An 18,675-nucleotide genomic window follows, 5' to 3' on the forward strand; every position below is an offset into this window, starting at 1 on the left:
CCCGCTGAGTGTGCCGCTTTATCATCAAAGTGCAAGTGCCAGACGGGAGAGTTGCACGCTCAGATGATATCGGAGGACTTTCATCACTCGGCTCTATTCGCCGAGTCCGTACGGGCCGGAATATGAGCGGCTTTACGCTCCTGTAGAGAGTCATCATTTACCCTGATATCTTCGTTAAAGATAGAGGACGTAATGTTGGAAGTTTATGAATAATACAGAAGAGAAACGAGGGAGTATCCATGTCAGCTGACTGGGCAGGAACAGAAAATAATACTCCAAACAAAATAAATTTACTCCAAAAGCAGCACTACTTACTTTCTTTAAAGAAGAATGTTTCTTTAATGAGAGTGTATTTTCTCTTACTAGACTTGTAGATTCACTTAGAAGTAAAAAATAAGTGAGAAATCTGCTGGTGCAGTGAGACAAAACTGACTTATTCAAGAAATGTCAGAAACAAGTCTTAATATTTGCTAATATTTAATAGTTGCTTCTGAAAGAAACTTACTTGTTTTTAGGATGTTTAGTTAAAACTTAAGACAAAAATTTCACTTACCGTAAAGACGTTGGTATAGCATTTACTCTGAATACTCAAAAAATAAAAATTAAAATAAAATAATATATATATTACATCATGTAATTAATTAGATTAAAATTTTAATCGACTGACAGCCCTAATGTGTGTGTATATATATATATATATATATATATATATAATATCACAGTGTTAATACATTATTATACTACATTTTGTTATATTATATACCAATAATATGAAATTAATATTATGTGTTTAATGTATAATATTTAAATATTTTTATATTATATTATTATTATTATTTATATATATTTAAAATACTAATATATATTTATTTATTTATTTATTTATTTTTATTATTTTTATTTTTATTTATTTATACTTCTTCAGTTAATTGCCAAGGAAACATTTGTCATTTTAATTTATCATTTAAGCGGTCAGTCGGCTGACCAGGAATAGATTGTGCATCATGGAGCATAATCGTGGAAGTTTATGAATAATACAGAAACCCTTCAGTTTGAAGAGAAATGAGGGTGTATCCGTGTCGTCCGGCTGACCAGGAATAGATCTGTGCATTTGCTGGCCGGTCAGTGCTCTCTTTCTCTCTCAGTCTGTCTCTCTCTCTCTTTCTCTACCTATAGTCCCTCATGTTCAAAGAAACGTATTAATCTCAGCGATACATTTTAATGCTTTCCCCGCTGAGTGTGCCGCTTTATCATCAAAGTGCAAGTGCCAGACGGGAGAGTTGCACGCTCAGATGATATCGGAGGACTTTCATCACTCGGCTCTATTCGCCGAGTCCGTGACGGGCCGGAATATGAGCGGCTTTACGCTCCTGTAGAGAGTCATCATTTACCCTGATATCTTCGTTAAAGATAGAGGACGTAATGTTGGAAGTTTATGAATAATACAGAAACCCTTCAGTTTGAAGAGAAATGAGGGTGTATCCGTGTCGTCCGGCTGACCAGGAATAGATTTGTGCATCATGGAGCATAATCGTGGAAGTTTATGAATAATACAGAAGAGAAACGAGGGAGTATCCATGTCAGCTGACTGGGCAGGAACAGAAAATAATACTCCAAACAAAATAAATTTACTCCAAAAGCAGCACTACTTACTTTCTTTAAAGAAGAATGTTTCTTTAATGAGAGTGTATTTTCTCTTACTAGACTTGTAGATTCACTTAGAAGTAAAAAATAAGTGAGAAATCTGCTGGTGCAGTGAGACAAAACTGACTTATTCAAGAAATGTCAGAAACAAGTCTTAATATTTGCTAATATTTAATAGTTGCTTCTGAAAGAAACTTACTTGTTTTTAGGATGTTTAGTTAAAACTTAAGACAAAAATTTCACTTACCGTAAAGACGTTGGTATAGCATTTACTCTGAATACTCAAAAAATAAAAATTAAAAATAAAATAATATATATATTACATCATGTAATTAATTAGATTAAAATTTTAATCGACTGACAGCCCTAATGTGTGTGTATATATATATATATATATATATAATATCACAGTGTTAATACATTATTATACTACATTTTGTTATATTATATACCAATAATATGAAATTAATATTATGTGTTTAATGTATAATATTTAAATATTTTTATATTATATTATTATTATTTATTTATATATATTTAAAATACTAATATATATTTATTTATTTATTTTTATTATTTTTATTTTTATTTATTTATACTTCTTCAGTTAATTGCCAAGGAAACATTTGTCATTTTAATTTATCATTTAAGCGGTCAGTCGACTGACCAGGAATAGATTTGTGCATCATGGAGCATAATCGTGGAAGTTTATGAATAATACAGAAACCCTTCAGTTTGAAGAGAAATGAGGGTGTATCCGTGTCGTCCGGCTGACCAGGAATAGATCTGTGCATTTGCTGGCCGGTCAGTGCTCTCTCTTTCTCTCTCAGTCTGTCTCTCTCTCTCTCTGCGAGTGCGAGCTTGTGGCGTGTGGAAACGCCGGGCCGCCTCCGGGGTTAGAGTCTGGCAGATAATCAAAGGCCGTTAGTCGGTGTGTCTCAGTCCCACAGGCTCTTTTAGATCACACAGAGATCGATAGGATCAGTTCCTCTCGCGCTCACGTCCGTATCCAACCCTCCACCTCACGCATCTGCAAACAGGTCCATCAAACCCATCGTTTCATCACAATTTCACCATCCAGTTAGGCACATCAACCATAACTCCTTCAAAAACAGCCAGAAATCTTGGAGTTATTATTGATGATCAGCTGACTTTCTCAGACCACATTGCTAAAACTGCCCAGTCCTGCAGATTTGCTTTATTCAACATCAAGAAGATCAGGCCCTTTCTTTCGGGAACATGCTTCAAAACTCCTTGTTCAAGCTCTTGTTCTGTCCAGGCTGGACTGTTGCAATGCTCTCTTGGCAGGTCTTCCAGCCAGTTCTATCAAACCTTTACAATTAATCCAAAACACCGCTGAAAGATAAATTTTTAATGAGCCAAAAAGAATGCACATCGCACCTCTGTTTATCAATTTGCACTGACTACCAATAGCTGCTTGCATAAAATTCAAGGCATTAATGTTTGCCTACAAAACCACCACTGGCTCTGCACCCTTCACCTAAATTCATTACTTCAGACTTATGTGCCTCTAGAAGTTAACATCACTTTATTGTTATAGAGGCACAAAATCACTTTCACAGACTTTTACATTAAATGTTCCCTCCTGGTGGAATGACCTGCCCAACTCAATCCCAGCAGCTGAGTCCTGAGCCATCTTCAGGAATCGGCTAAAAACACATCTCTTCCATCTTTATTTGACTCTCGAACGCTAGCACTCTCTATTCTAATTCTATTCTTAGAAAAAAAAAACTTTTTAGACTTGCACTCTATTCATTTACTAACTGCGTGTTTTCTTAAAAAAAAAACTAACACTAGCTTCTCTATTCTTTTTGTATTCTATCTATTTGTTTTCTTTTTATGTATTATATAATTAAAAATAAAAACCTTGCTACGTGTACTGCGTTAAGCTAACTGAGACTTCTTATAGCACTTGCATATCGTTGCTCTTTTGTTGGTTTTGATTGCTTCCATTGTCCTCATTTGTAAGTCACTTTGGATAAAAGCATCTGCTAAATGACTAATTTTAACGTAAATATTAGTATTGTAATATTAGCATTGTAATTTTACTGTTATATTCTAAAATAATTATTATTGCAATTATTTTTCTTAAATAGTTTTATTTCAGAGTTAAATATTACAATAGTAATATTTCTTATTTTGTTTATTAAATACTTATAAAAATGTATACAAATATTTGTATATAACATTATATAATATAATAATAAATATATAATACGAATTAGTAGTAGTAGTAATAGTAATAATAAAAAATAATATACTTATATTTTAAAAATAATAATAATAATTGTTGTTATTTTTCTTACATACTAAATTTTACAGTGAAATATTACAATAGTAACAATAGTAATATTTTAATATTTCTTATTTTGTATTATTTTAATTATTATTATTATTTGTCTTCTTTATTCTACTACTACTACTACTAATAATAATAATAATAATGTTATTTTTTAATACTTGTTTTGATTTCACAGTGAAATATCACAATAATAATAATTTTTGTTTTTAATATTTTATTTAGTAATATTTAGATGAATTGTTCTTTTAAATATGTGCTTTTTAAATAGTAATAATTTAATATTTCTTGTTTTAAAAATATTTATATAATATTAATAATAGTCATTATAGGTATGGGTACCGAGAACCGGTATTTTTTTTGGACTGGTACGTAATTGGGTCAATACCGGACTACCGATAAGCTTCAGGACAAACGATACTGTTATCGATACTTGCGTTGTTTTATCTCCGTATACTTCAATGACGAATTAGAAGCTGCTGCTTGTCATTTTTCTTCACTGAATGATGTGGCCGTCGTTTGCTCGACGTGTGTGATATACGTGCGCATGTGCGGTGTGTGTTTGCGTGCAATCAGTGGCGGCAAGAGTGAAACGTTAGGAAGTGTGGGCTCACGTTACAAAACTAAGCGACAGCAGTGTCAGATGCAATATATGCAGTAGTGTAATAGTGAACAAAGGAGGCAACACTAAAATATAATGAAACATTTACTAACAAAACACAACATCTACCTCAAGCAATGCGCTGTATTTACTATGTCTCCCGGCTCCAGCTCCAACTGCAACTCGCAAGACACATTCACAAATGTTGATTCAGTGGTATAGTTACACTCACGAGACACTGCAATTATTCGCAATCACAAAAGTACATTATTTGCGTGTGCTAAAACCTTGCCGGTTAAACATTTCATTCGCGTGCTGCTCTGACGTGCGCTTATTCAGAGCACGTACACTGAAGCGTTCGTACATTAAAAGACCGGTCAAACAGCACATGATTACTTAGTTATCATCTGATTGCGCTAATAATGTCAAAAACACACAAAGTTTACATATAAGCCCCTTTCGCACCGCTTTAGTTCCAGAACTAAAAGTACAGTACTGGGACGATTTTGCACAAACGATTTCCCAGCACCATTTAAAGGGTTGCATTCGCACCGACAGTGGGTACTAGGAAGTGACGTAAGCCGGTCGACAGCGACGTCATTTGTGCGCGGCGTTCAACAACGAAAACAAAGAAGAACAACGTTAACAACAGGAGGATGGAGGACGCTGTGATCGGAGCTGTGTTTTTGTTGTGTCTTGCGGGGTTCACAATAATGGACATGGAATGTCGACGTAACTTATACGTCAAGCGATTGAAAGATCGGAAAGGAGTTCAAAATGTTCAAAAGTGCCTGCACTTACGCATCCGTCCATCTATCGCTGTTCTCCATTCTTGCGAAATATAAGTTGATGCGATGTTTACACGGTATGTGTTTACACGCCGTTTTAAATCATGGCGGGTGAAGGTGTTTTCATACGCGTTTAGCCAATCAGCGTACACTTATGTCACGATAGTTTAACATGTAGGGCCTATAAACACAGTTATGTCTAAAGTGAAATAAACAGTTGAGGGAGAAACGGATGCGTTCTCTTAAAGGGACAGAACTAAACATGCTGCCGATTGTCATTAAAGGGATAGTTAATATTCCAAAAATGTATATTGTCATTATTCATGTTGTACCAAACCTGTATTAATTTTTATTCTTGTGCTGAACACCAAAGAAGATATTTTGAAGAATTTGGGTAACCAAACAGTTGCTGGTCCCCACTAACTTTGATAGTAGGAAAAAAATATGGAAGTCACTGGGGACCAGCAACTGTTTGGTTTCCCTCATTCTTCAAAATAACTTTTATGTTCAACAGAAGAAAGCAACTCATTCAAGTTTTAAACAACTTGAGAGTGAGTAAATGATGACACAATTTTAATTTATGAAATAGTGTGATCTATTCCCTTAATGTTAATAAAATAAAACATAAAGAGAAAAATAACTCCCTGCTCTTGACTGAAGAACTTTAATACAGTTGCTAAAGTTCAGCTGTAATAAAATAACTTGAAATTTTCAACAACTTTTCACATCATATCTTTTTGCACCAAATAGTATCGATAAGTACCGTTATCGGTATCGGTATCGGTATCAGTATTGATATAATGTAAACGATACCCATCCCTAGTCATTTATAATCACATTTCTATATAATCATAAAGTTTTTAGCCAAACAAACAAGCACAGCAAACCTGGATCTTTTTTAAAATTTATTATTTTTTTTTTAATCATACTTTAAATCACAACTTTAAAAATTAAAAGCAATTAAAAGAAAAAAAAAATCGCAGTTGGATTTGTTCCCCAGCTCTCAGAGCGTGCGTGTTCGGATGTAAAGCTCTTTGTGTTTTCAGACCTGTGTTGCAGACGGTGGAGTGGAGCCGCAGGTCAGAGCGTCTGCTTTTAGAGGGCAGCGTTCACATTAGTGAGATTAATTCGTAATGTCACAGTGATTAAACTCGACGAGGGGCCGTGCGGCGCTGATCGTGACATTGATTGCTGCTACCTTTAAAAGTGCAGCAGCTGCAGGCATTTCAAACACACACACACACACACACACATACATGTAAACACACAGTGTCGAGCCACACACACACATGCATGTTTAATCAAAGGAAGGCCACTGACACGAGAGCTCAAGTTCATCTGAATGAAAGCTCACATCTCTCATAAACCAATACACATAATAGATAATAAAGTACACACTTCACATCATCAACAAAAACACTGACGGTATACTGCACACTACACACTCTACACTGATGCCTACTGAGGGCTCGTTGCTTTAATATCGTGTTCCAGTCCAGTATAAAACAGTCTTAAGGGCCGTTCACACAGAATGCGTTTTTTCATTCCAGTGCACTACTTTTCCATTGTTTTTCTATGTAAACACACACTAGACGGATGTGTATGACCGTTGCACTCACATCTTGCATCTTTTTACATTAGCGCCGCGTTTTTTAAGATGCTGTGTCAAGTTAAAAGAGTTTAAACTTTTACACGCAGCGCCACTCATCAATGTCCGTTCCAAAACAGCTGACCAATCAGAAGACCACGGAGGCGGGGCAAGCGATGCAAGCTTTTGTTTACAGTAGCAACTTGGCATGGCAACTGTTTTATTTGACGCAGCATGGAGGAGGATGCATTCTGTGCTGCGCTTTTTTTAAAACCATCCATGAGCGCTGTGTTTCGCGTTTTTAGATGCAAAGATGCGAGACGCATTTTTAAGGTGGGATACGGGTGGTTAGGGACAGGTTAAGTGGTATGGGTCGGTTTAAGGGTGGGTTAAGGTGTAAGGGATGGGCCAACAGTGTAATTATAAATGTAATTACAGAAATTAATTACAGATGTAATTACATGAAGGTATTTTTAAAAGTATAAGTACAATGTAAAAACATGTATGTACACAATAAGTGCATTGTACCAAATTATTAATTTAAATGTAAGTACATAGTAGTTAAGGCCACCTAATATAAAGTGGGACCAATAATGAACTAAATAAACAAGTGTGATAATACTAATTTATTTTAAAATAAGAAGGGAGTATTACATACAAATACAATTATTTTATAGTAAACTTAAAAATAAAATGCTAATATTTTAGCATATATTATTATTATTTTAATTTTCATAATTTTCAAATGTAAAATCAGTGAGCTTTTATTTTGGCGGGTTGCCGGCAAGTAAGTATATGCGCTCCGGGTTTAGCGCTGCTGATGGAAGAGCGTCAGTGAATGTAATGTCACAGTTTTGCTTTGAAAACAGCAGCGGGTAGCCTAGATTATGCTTTCAGTTTGAATAGAAATCATATACGGTGCAGTTTGTCGATCTAAAATGGTAATTGTGCATTAACAGCTGTCATCCATGTCGGTACGCAAATGCGCTGTCAGAACTTATTTACACCGCATTTTTAATTTTGGTCGCGCATGCGGACCTGCGGATCACTTATGTGCACCCCTGCACATTACAATAGTCCCTTTACAGTTACTGCTATCATAAAAATACACTTATATGTAAGTTTAAAATTCTACAAAAGACACATTTAATGTCCAACAACAAATATTTTAGCAAAATGTATATTTTACTCAGAATAATTGCGCACCTATTCGATTGCGCTCCGTCTGTTTAGTGTGCATGCATGCAGCAGTGCTCATCGTTAGTCGTTTATGGAACCGCTTTAGCCTCGATTGATTTGTTAGGTTATTTCAGGTTAGGTTTTGGACTTTAATCCCGCTTTTCCTCAGGTCTCCGCAGTGTTGTGATCTTTTTTTTAATTAATTAATTTTTTACAGTCTATATATATATATATATATATATATATATATATATATATATATATATATATATATATATATATATATAGATAGATACATATATATATATATATATATATATATACATATATATATATATATATATATATACATATATATATATATATATATATATATATATATATAGTATTTTAAATACACATATATATATATGTGTGTGTGTGTGTGTGTGTGTGCGTGTGCACATGTATGTATGTATGTATGTATGTATATATATATATATATATATAACATATATAAAAATATATAAAATTTAAAAAACTATCACACACAAATATATATATATAAATTTTATTTTATTTCAGTTAATGTTTATTCTATTTCAAGTAATAGAAATGTCTTAGTTTTAGGTTACTGTAATAACCCTGTTGTGGCTTACGGTTTCTTTATTATTTGTGAAATTTGTTAGCAGTTTTTTTTTTTTTTTCTTCCAAAGTCAATCCTTCACCAAATTTCTCCTCGTCTTATTTTAAGTTAAAAATAAAGACTTCAAATATCTAAAAATCCTTAAAACAAGTAGGTTCACTTTGAAAGCAATGTTGCATCAGATATTAAGACTGACTATTTCTGACATTTCCTAAATATAAGTCAGTTTTGTCTCACTGCACCAGTAGATTTCTCCTTTATTCTGTCACTTATTTTAACATTTTTATACTTGAAGTGAAAAAATAAAATAAAATCGGTGCAGTAAGATGAAATACACTCATATTAAAGAAACATTCCTCTTTAAAAAAAAAAAAAAAAGTGGTGTTGCTTTTCAAGTAAATTAATTTAGTTTGAAGTATAATATATATGCATTTTACTGGAAAGCAAGCCTAATAGACATCATTTTTGCCATGCATCTCTTGATGGTTTGATCCTAATGAATCAATGAGATGTTAAAAGCAAACAGAAAGTATTGCATAGTCCAGAAATAGTGTGCAGTATGCAGTTCTGGTGTAATGCGTCGGCTGCATGTATTGATGGCTGACAGCGCCCTCTGCTGCTGGATGAGAGAATCGCAGCTCTGTTTCAGTCGATCTGTGACTCACGTCCAGTGCTTCGGCTCTCAGAGTTCAATACGAGCGCAAACCAGAGAATTAGGAGCATGCATTGGTTTAAGTGGTCAGTCTGGAGGGCATCTGTATTGATGCAGGAATCAATGGCCGACACCTTTATATTACAGCCGTTTCCACACTCGTCACTGCTTTGACAGGAAATTGCATTTTTCACAATTATCGGCGGGACAAAGGGACTGTTTCTATGGAAATGAGGGCAGAGTATTGCTTCTAATGACAGCTTGTCAAACGCTGCACAGGCCAGTTTCCGTTCCACATAATCACTGGGACGTTTTCAGGACAGAAAGAGCCGAGGGTGGAAAAAGATATGAGGAGTGACGGCATGAACAGAGGAGAGACGTTTCTGATTTCTAGACGTGATCCGTAATGAAGTGAGGAAAGGCCGGATCGATCTGTAGCATATGTTCTCATAGACTCACATTCATCCGCTTTAGAAACACACAGATCTGACGCTGCATCTGTTTCAGTGCTGTTTATTCCTCTGTAATGTATCTGTCTCATAACACCACTGATCTTTCTCATCTTCTGTATTTATTGGACTTATAGTATATGTAACTTGTAATGTTTCTGTGTGGTGTGAGTGACAAACCATATATTACGATAAGAGTCATTTTAAATCATTTTTGTTCATTTTTATTTTGTTGTAATCCTACTATATAGTGGGAATTTAACACACACATATATGTGTGTGTGTGTGTGTCTTTGTGTATATATATATATATATATATATATATATATATACACACACACAGACACACACACACACCTTTATGTATAATTGTTATTATTTTATTATAAATTAGGATTTTTTTTTTTAATTTCCAACAAAAATAAACATGATTTATGATGAATAATAATAATAATAATAATAATTTGGTGAATTTCCAGTAAAAATAGTTATACTAATACTACTATTACTACTAATAATAATAATAATAATTTACTTTAATATTAATAAATTGTTTGTTTGACTTTCCAGCAGATATACACATATAAATGTAGTTTGTACAAACAGTAAAAAAAATATATATATAATAATTTTATTATTAATATTAATTTTATTTTGTTGAATTTCCAGCAAATATAAATGTCGTAAGTAATTTTCCAACTAATTTAAATGTGATTCATACAGCAACATACTTGGTATTTTCTGGTTTGATTGCTTTCTTTCACTGTTATTTGGATCTTGGTGGGCAGAAGACATGATGATTAATGTGTGATTCATATCAAATGAAGGAATCGGTCAGACTTCAGTGCGAAAGCCTCCCATAATGAAAGACTAGAGTTCAAATCTAAAGACTTAAAGTAATATTTTAAAGCAGATTCAGACCGTTGTTATCAGATTCAGAAGCTGTTTTAAATGATCTGATGTTTTTGTAGATGATCTGATCCATTTGCAGATGTGGGATCTAAACCTTCTGGTTCAGTTTGTGTTTGATAGTCAAACCATTTTATTAACCGATGTCTTCGCTACTGACCTTCTATGATCTAATTCAACCATACTAATAAGCAGAAATTAATAATTATAATAACAATTTTGTAATGCATTACATTTAAAAGTAACTTTCCCCAACACTGCCGTACAGTAATGAAGTCTTGAGTTATTAATATCAGTGAGGATGGATATTGGAGCGCAGATTGAATCTCCTCCTAATTTGACGCAGCTGTAATAAAAGAGTTATGTGTGTGTGTGTGTGTCTGCAGCGGCGCCCAGCACAGACGACGTGGCTCTGTACGTGGGCATCGTCATCGCCGTCATCATGTGTTTGGTCATTTCCGTCATCGTGGCGCTGTTCGTGTACCGGAAGAACCACCGAGACTTCGACTCGGACATCATGGACTCATCGGCGCTGAACGGAGGATTCCAGCCGGTCAACATCAAGACGGCGCGCACAGGTACGAGACCACGATCTTACTCGGCTTATTTCAGTTACGCTTTATTATAAGGACCAATTCTCACTATAACTGCTTGTTAGCATGCATATTACTAGCATATTGGCTGTTTATAAAGCACATATTAATGTCTTATTCTTCTTGACCGTATTTTAGATCCCATAATCCACCTCATTCCTAAACTTAACTTAATATATATATATATATAATATCTAGAACTGTAGTGTTTACATATTAAAAAGTAATAATAAAAAATGATCTAAGTAGTCATTGAACTAGTCTATTTATTATTATTATTATTATTATTATTATTATTATTATGTCAGTGTTTATAGAACAGTTTTGTTTACAAAAAATAATAATTTTATCAATAATAATAAAAATTTAAATACAATTTTTTGATACTTTTTTTCACCAAGGAATCCAAGGATGTATTAAATTGATCAAAAGTGACAGTAAAGACATTTATAATGTTACAAAAGATTTCCATTTCAAATAAACACTGCTCTTCTGAACTTTATATTCATCTGTGAATCATGAAAAATAAAATATATCACAATTACCACAAAAATATTGTGCAGCACAACTGTTTTCAACATTGATAATAATCAGAAATGTTGATAATAATCAGAAAACAGCTGTTTTAAATTGTAATAATATTTAATATTTTTACTGTATTTTTTTAAATCAAATAAATCCAGCCAAAAACATAAAAAATGGTACTGAATGGTAGTATATGTGCCAGTGAAAAATGATCTGTCACTTCCTTTATCATCCCAGTGACATTGACACACAAAGAGAAATATCATAAATTCACTGACAAAAGAGGCTTGAGATTGAATGATGGTTATATGATATTTTTAATAGCTGCTAGTCAATAAATTAGACTGGTTTCAGTCCAACAACCCCAACATGCCCACAGCAGTTAATTATATCTACATCTATATATTTCTGGTTGGGGTCTAGTGAACCGAAGCTACTCATCTGACCAACCCACTGGCTACTAGTTATTGAAATCACTAGTAGCCGCAGTGAGCTGATGGCGTTTGTGTTTGTGTGTCAGTGTAATGATGGAGGACGCTCGTGATTCAGAAAGCCTGTCACCTCGATGTCAAGGCAATCTGCACGTTATCATGACGCTGTAATTAGCTGCGTCTGTCTGGCACATTGAGTGTTAATTACCCATCAGCCGGAGTAACGCGAGCGAGAGCGGTGGGGAAACTGAGGAAATTAGGCTGGAGAGATTTCCAGGTGCAAAACACGTCAGCGTCGACACACACAAACTATATATTGGCCAAGAGACAAAGAGTACAGCAGTGATGTGTTACTTATTTTTATCCATTCAAACTATTAGAGCTAAAATGTTTCTTTTGCTTAATAAATTAAAAATTTAACAACACATCTGTAAATTTACAGTTCTATGATGCTGGTTAATGATCACATGACATGCAGGTAAACAAATGAAATATTTCTATATCTTTATTATTAATTACTTTATTTTCATATTACTTATTATTATACATTATTTATTTTTATCATTTAATTAATTTAAAACTCTAATACTCCAATACTTTACTAATACTTTAAAAACCTAATTTAAAGGAAAAATGTTTGCTCCAAAACTGTATGAATTTCTTATTCCAGGGTTATAATAGTTAACTAAAACTAAAACCGTAAAAAAAAACATTTTTGTTACTTGGTCGAAGAAAAAAAATATAATAATAAAATCAAATAAAACACTTAAAAAAAAATTAAACATATTTTATTTTAGTTAGTTACCAAAGCAACATTTTTATTTAGTATTAACCCGATGTACTACAATAAAGAAAACAATAAATAAATAAATAAACAATAATAAAAATAATAATGAAATTAAAATGAATAAAATTACATATTTAAAAAAAAATGGCAAAGCAGTCAAAATAACTCGCTGTACTGTAAAACTCACTGTAAATTTACAATAAAAAACAAAAATGAAAAAAAATAAGAAAAACTAATTAGAAATATTTAAAAAATTGGAAATAAAATACTGAAAAAACTGAAAGAAAAAAAGTAACTTGACGTGCTAAAATAAATAAAACTGAAATATTAATAGAAAGGCAAAACACAACAAAATTACTAAAACTAACTAAAAGTCAAATGAAAACAGAAAATATTAAATAATAATAACTAAAAAAAAATTAACTATAATAGTATCTGAAAGATTCCAAAGTAGCACCATTATCTTCTGAGGAACAGAAAAGATTGTCCATGTAATAAAAGTGAACGGGGTCCAGTGTTGTTTAGACATAATTGTTCTTCAATAATATCTTTATGACATGAAAGTGAGTAAATGATGTCAGATTTGTAAAGTATGAATGAATGAATGAATTCAACCACTGGTGGTGGTTGAGGAGAGACCCCCCACATGATTGTAAAGCGCTTTGGGTGTATTGCAATACACAGTAAAGCGCTATATAAATGCCTCATTCATTCATCAGATTTGTAAAGTAGGTGAACTCCTCTAATTTCAGAACATTAGCTTCTTTTCTTTAATTTTGTGATTGTGTTTTGATGCCATTTGGACAGAACAGAATAGCTTTAAATGGCTGTAATGAACACTCTTAGCTGTTGATTTGCGTTTGCCGTTTCTCATCTCCACGTGTGTCAGCGCTCACACGGCGACGGGTTGCCATGGTTTCCACAACTCCTGCAGTCATGGAGACTCATTTGCGCTGTCAGTTTAACAGTAGTGTGAAGGAGTCACGAGGCTCCGCCCACTCGCCGCTCGCTCATGAATATTCATCAGTGTACCTGTGAAGGGTAAAGCAGCATCTGCTCTCCATCCGCTGCTGTCTGCCGGAACGAGAGAAGCGACTAACGAGGAAAAAGACTAATGATGACTTTGTTCGCCCCTGAATGTACGGCGCTCTTCAGGGAGAAGCACTTCATCACGCCGCAAATAAATATTAGCCACTAGATTTACCTCAGATGTATTCATGATGTTTACCGGCATATGCTAAACAAACGTGACAGGTTTGCACAAAGAACTTTAACATTTTAGGCCAATCACAGCATTAAAACAGAAACCAAACTAACAACAAGTCTCGTCACACCAATGTTATTTTAGTATAATTTATATGCTATTATAGTTTTTTTTTTTTAAATTAATGTTAGTACAATAAATTAAAAAAATATATTGTTTATAATTTTATACATTTATACAATGTTTCATATTTTATTCATATTGATATATTAATGTTAATAGAATTTTTATATTTATTTTCAGTTAGTAATTCTACTGCTTAAACATCTAAATTTATGTAATTTTTTTTCAGCTGTATTTCAATTAACAAAAAATTTAGTTTTGATCATTTCTATAAATTGTAGAATTTTGTTAGTATGAATATATAAATAATCATATAATTGTACTTTTATAGTTTCAGTTTTAATTTTAATTTTATTTAAGTTCTAGTAATTTTGTAATGTGCTTTTGCCATTTTATTATTATTAATATTATTACTAATATTTTAGCATTATTAGAATTATTTTTCAGTTTTTCTTTTAATTAATTAATTTATTGTTTTGATGCTTTAACTTATTTCAGTTTGTTGCCAAGGCAAGATTTCTAATTAATTTATATACTTTTATAGTATTTCACTAATATGAATATATTCATATTGGTATAATTTTAGTTCATTTTTATTGTTGTTTTTCTTTTAGTTGTAGTCATTTTATGTACAAATTTTGGATCAACTTTTTATCCAATAAGTAAAAATGTGCCTTAACTACAATGGCAACACATTTACAGAATAAATTCCTCCATGCGCATCAAAAAAAGTCATGTGACTGCGCTATGAGACGGAATAAATTGACCGATCTCGTTCACAGCATCTGAAATGTTGCTTTGGTTGTTCTGAAATGCCCGAGCAAAGTCTGTCATCAGAGTATTTCTGTAGAATTGTCTTACAGGACTGTGTTCCCAAACAGCAGCATCCACCTCCGAAAGCAATGACTGCATTTATTGTGTTTCGTCTGCGGGCTCTGAGGCGCGAGTAATTTATCATTTGTGACCCTGCAGCACAAAAGCAGTCATAAGCAGCACAGGTATATTTGCAGCAATAGCCAATAATACACTATATGGGTCAAAATTATACATTTTTCTTTCATGCCAAAAATCATTAGGATATCAAGTAAAGATCATGTTCCATGAAGATATTTTGTTAATTTCCTACTGTAAATATTCATTTTTGATTAGTAATATGCATTGCTAAGAACTTAATTTGGACAACTTCAAAGGCCATTTTCTCAATATTTAGATTTTTTTGCACCCTCAGATTCCAGATTTTCAAATAGTTATATCTCGGCTAAATATTGTTCTTTCATAACATAATGCATAACTGCATAAATCTCAATTTTTAAAAAATTTACTCCTATGACTGGTTTTGTGGTTCAGGGTCACATATATGAAAATTATTATATTCAGTGGCTTTTCCTAGTTTTCTTAGTGATATTTAGTGCCAGTTTATCAGGAAGTGATGATTTTGTTCTCTTTGACTCGTTGGATGGAAACAGTGCTTTATTCGCAAATGTTTCATGCGATATTCCAGTTTTGCGCTCAAGTTTAATTAGCTACTGTGTCACACGTCTCTTGTAGCAGCTGGTTAAGGGGTAAAAGCTCAGAGTAAGATGTATGAGATCTGTATTTGATGTTTATTTCTGTGTGTAGCGGATCTTCTCACGGCTCCTCCTGACCTGACCTCGGCTGCTGCCATGTACAGAGGTCCTGTTTACGCTCTGCACGACGTCGCTGATAAGATCCCCATGACCAACTCTCCCCTGCTGGACCCGCTGCCCAACCTGAAGATCAAGGTGTACAACTCGTCCGGTCTGGTGACGCCGCAGGAGGACCTGTCCGACATCTCGTCCAAACTCTCGCCCAAACTGCCGCATGCGCTGATCGACAGCGACACCATCAGCCGCCGCACGCAGACGCTGGTGCGCTCCTGGGACCCCTCGTGCACGGCCTTCGGCTCCTTCAACGCCCTCGGGGGCCATCTGATCGTGCCCAACTCAGGTCAGTGCGGCTCTGGGGCTCCCAGTACGAAACACTTTCATGAGGATTAGGCTGGTGTGAGAGAAAATTACAGCCTGACCCATAAACACACACTACAGGCCGTATGGCAAGCCGTTCTAACATTTCATCTAGAAGACATACTAGTATCTATGTTCATTTACTAGAACTTGTTTTTAGCTACTAGTATCTGTTCCATTAAGTACTAGTTCTTATTCATTAGCTACCAGTGCTTATTCATCATGTTTTTTAGAAGAGACTACATATACATACATTATTTATTAGATACTGGTACTTATTTATGATATACTAGTACTTTTTTCTGAGAAATTAGTACTTATTCTTTAGATGCTAGCACTTATTTCTGAGATACTAGTACTTATTCATTAGATACTATTACTTATTTATGTGATGCTAGTACTTATTCATTAGATACTAGTACTTAAATAGTACTAGTAAGTATTCATTAGATACTATAAACACACACACAGCAGAGATTGAACATGAAGCCAAACACCCTGATTTACTCTGGTAACACACAGTCCTGCTCTTTCTGTCAGTGATTGATCAGTGAAAACGAAACGTCTATCTTCATAATCTGTCATCAAAATCTAATAACTCTGATGTCATCAATCCTCTTGTCCTCCAAGCGTTTATCAAACCGTGAATCTCACAAACCTGTCAAACACATGTCCGGGTTATATTTAACTCCGCTGTTAAAAGAAAGACAGCACAAATATATTCTATATATAAAATATAAGAAAATACATTTTTATGACAATAAAGCACATTTCCCTCCAAATCCTCATTATTGCAATGTAAGAAAATGTAATTCATAAAAATTATATTTTTATTTAAAAAATATTACATTTAGTTATTTATTTAAAATATGAATTTATTGGTATTAAAAAAAACATAATTATATTTATTTATTTATTTGAATATCCGGCAACACTTTACAATAAGGTTTCATTTGCTTTTTTTTTTTTTTTTTAGGATAAAAAGGATACGATAAAAATACAGGAGAATAGTAAAAAAAAACAACAACAAAAAAACAACTATTGTTCCCATTCCCCCACCTAAAAATAAATAAAATAAAAATATCAAAATAATTAAATTACTAAATAATTAAAAAAATGTTTTATCTTGTATTATTTAATGGACCTGAGCTATCATGAACTAACAATGATGATAATAATAATAATAATAAACAAAAATATATGTACTGCTTATATTATCATATATAAAAATGAGACTAAATTGATTTAATAAAAATTTTGAATTCCTACAGTATTTATTTCTTGTTTGACCTGGCGACGTTTTGGTGAGATTCACACTCATCCCCGTGTATCTCATACTGTCATTCATCAGGGCCGTGATGCTGCTTGATACTGAATGGTATGTTAATGTGTTAATGAGCTGGTGTTTATGATCTTATAACCATGAGATTTGCAGGTCAGTTTCAGTAAATGTTCTGGACAGACTAGAGAAAAACTATGAACTCTGAATGTAGAAAATCAAACTCTTATTTCAAAACAATTTTTAAAACACCATTTGCCTTGCTATGAGGTAATTGAATTATATTACAATCAATCAGACACACACATGTCCAGTCTATACGTGTTTCCTGTGAGTCTGTGTGAATGATGGAAGGCTGCTCTCAGCTCTACAGTCAGTGGATCTCTCTGAACGCTCCTCGTGAGTGTTAAGGCTCCCGCGAGAGCAGCACAGCTAATAAATTAGCCAGAAGCAGTGTTCAAAGTGACTTACCACGGCCGCTTACATATATAACGGGATTAGGAGCATCATTCTCCATCTGACGCCGGACAGTCATTCATAACCAGCCATACAGCAGCACATCATCACTATTACCCGAGGAAAGCCAGAGAAAGCGATGATTCCCGACGCCTCTTTAACTGTGTGCGCATGTGGGCGTTTATTGTGTTCAGAAAATCGGGACACGCCGGGATTCACGCTGTTCGTTTTCCCACAATTCAACCAGTAATTCACACAGCAGATCCCTGGATTTCAATGGGACTTGAATGGGACATCCTAAAAAAATGAATTGTCACATATGTTTTGGTGTATCGCAAAAAAAAAAAAAAAAAAAAAAAATTGCCCTTTAGCTCTTTCCATACATAATTTCACCTATATTGCGTAAATGATATAGGCTAGTAGCGTGTTCTTTATCCATTTGAAACAAAACTTAATTATATAGCCTATTATTAAATTGTATAGGCCTACATACAATTATTTTTATTAACAAGTGTCATATATACAGAATTTCGTTTC

The 18,675-nt window shown here is 33.6% G+C and overlaps 1 protein-coding gene across 3 annotated transcripts in view; it reads left to right on the forward strand.

The window, feature by feature from the left end:
• unc5cb (unc-5 netrin receptor Cb) overlaps positions 1–18,675 on the forward strand; it is a 217,120-nt gene that overhangs the window by 175,369 nt on the left and 23,076 nt on the right. For all 3 annotated transcript variants that reach the window (XM_058789296.1, XM_058789297.1, XM_058789298.1), the window contains 2 exons: positions 11,142–11,333; positions 16,039–16,386. In XM_058789296.1, the coding sequence (XP_058645279.1) occupies positions 11,142–11,333; positions 16,039–16,386 (540 nt within the window). The remainder of the gene's footprint in view (positions 1–11,141; positions 11,334–16,038; positions 16,387–18,675) is intronic.

This window comes from Onychostoma macrolepis, chromosome 10, assembly GCF_012432095.1.
Source record: "Onychostoma macrolepis isolate SWU-2019 chromosome 10, ASM1243209v1, whole genome shotgun sequence".
NCBI lineage: Eukaryota > Metazoa > Chordata > Actinopteri > Cypriniformes > Cyprinidae > Onychostoma > Onychostoma macrolepis.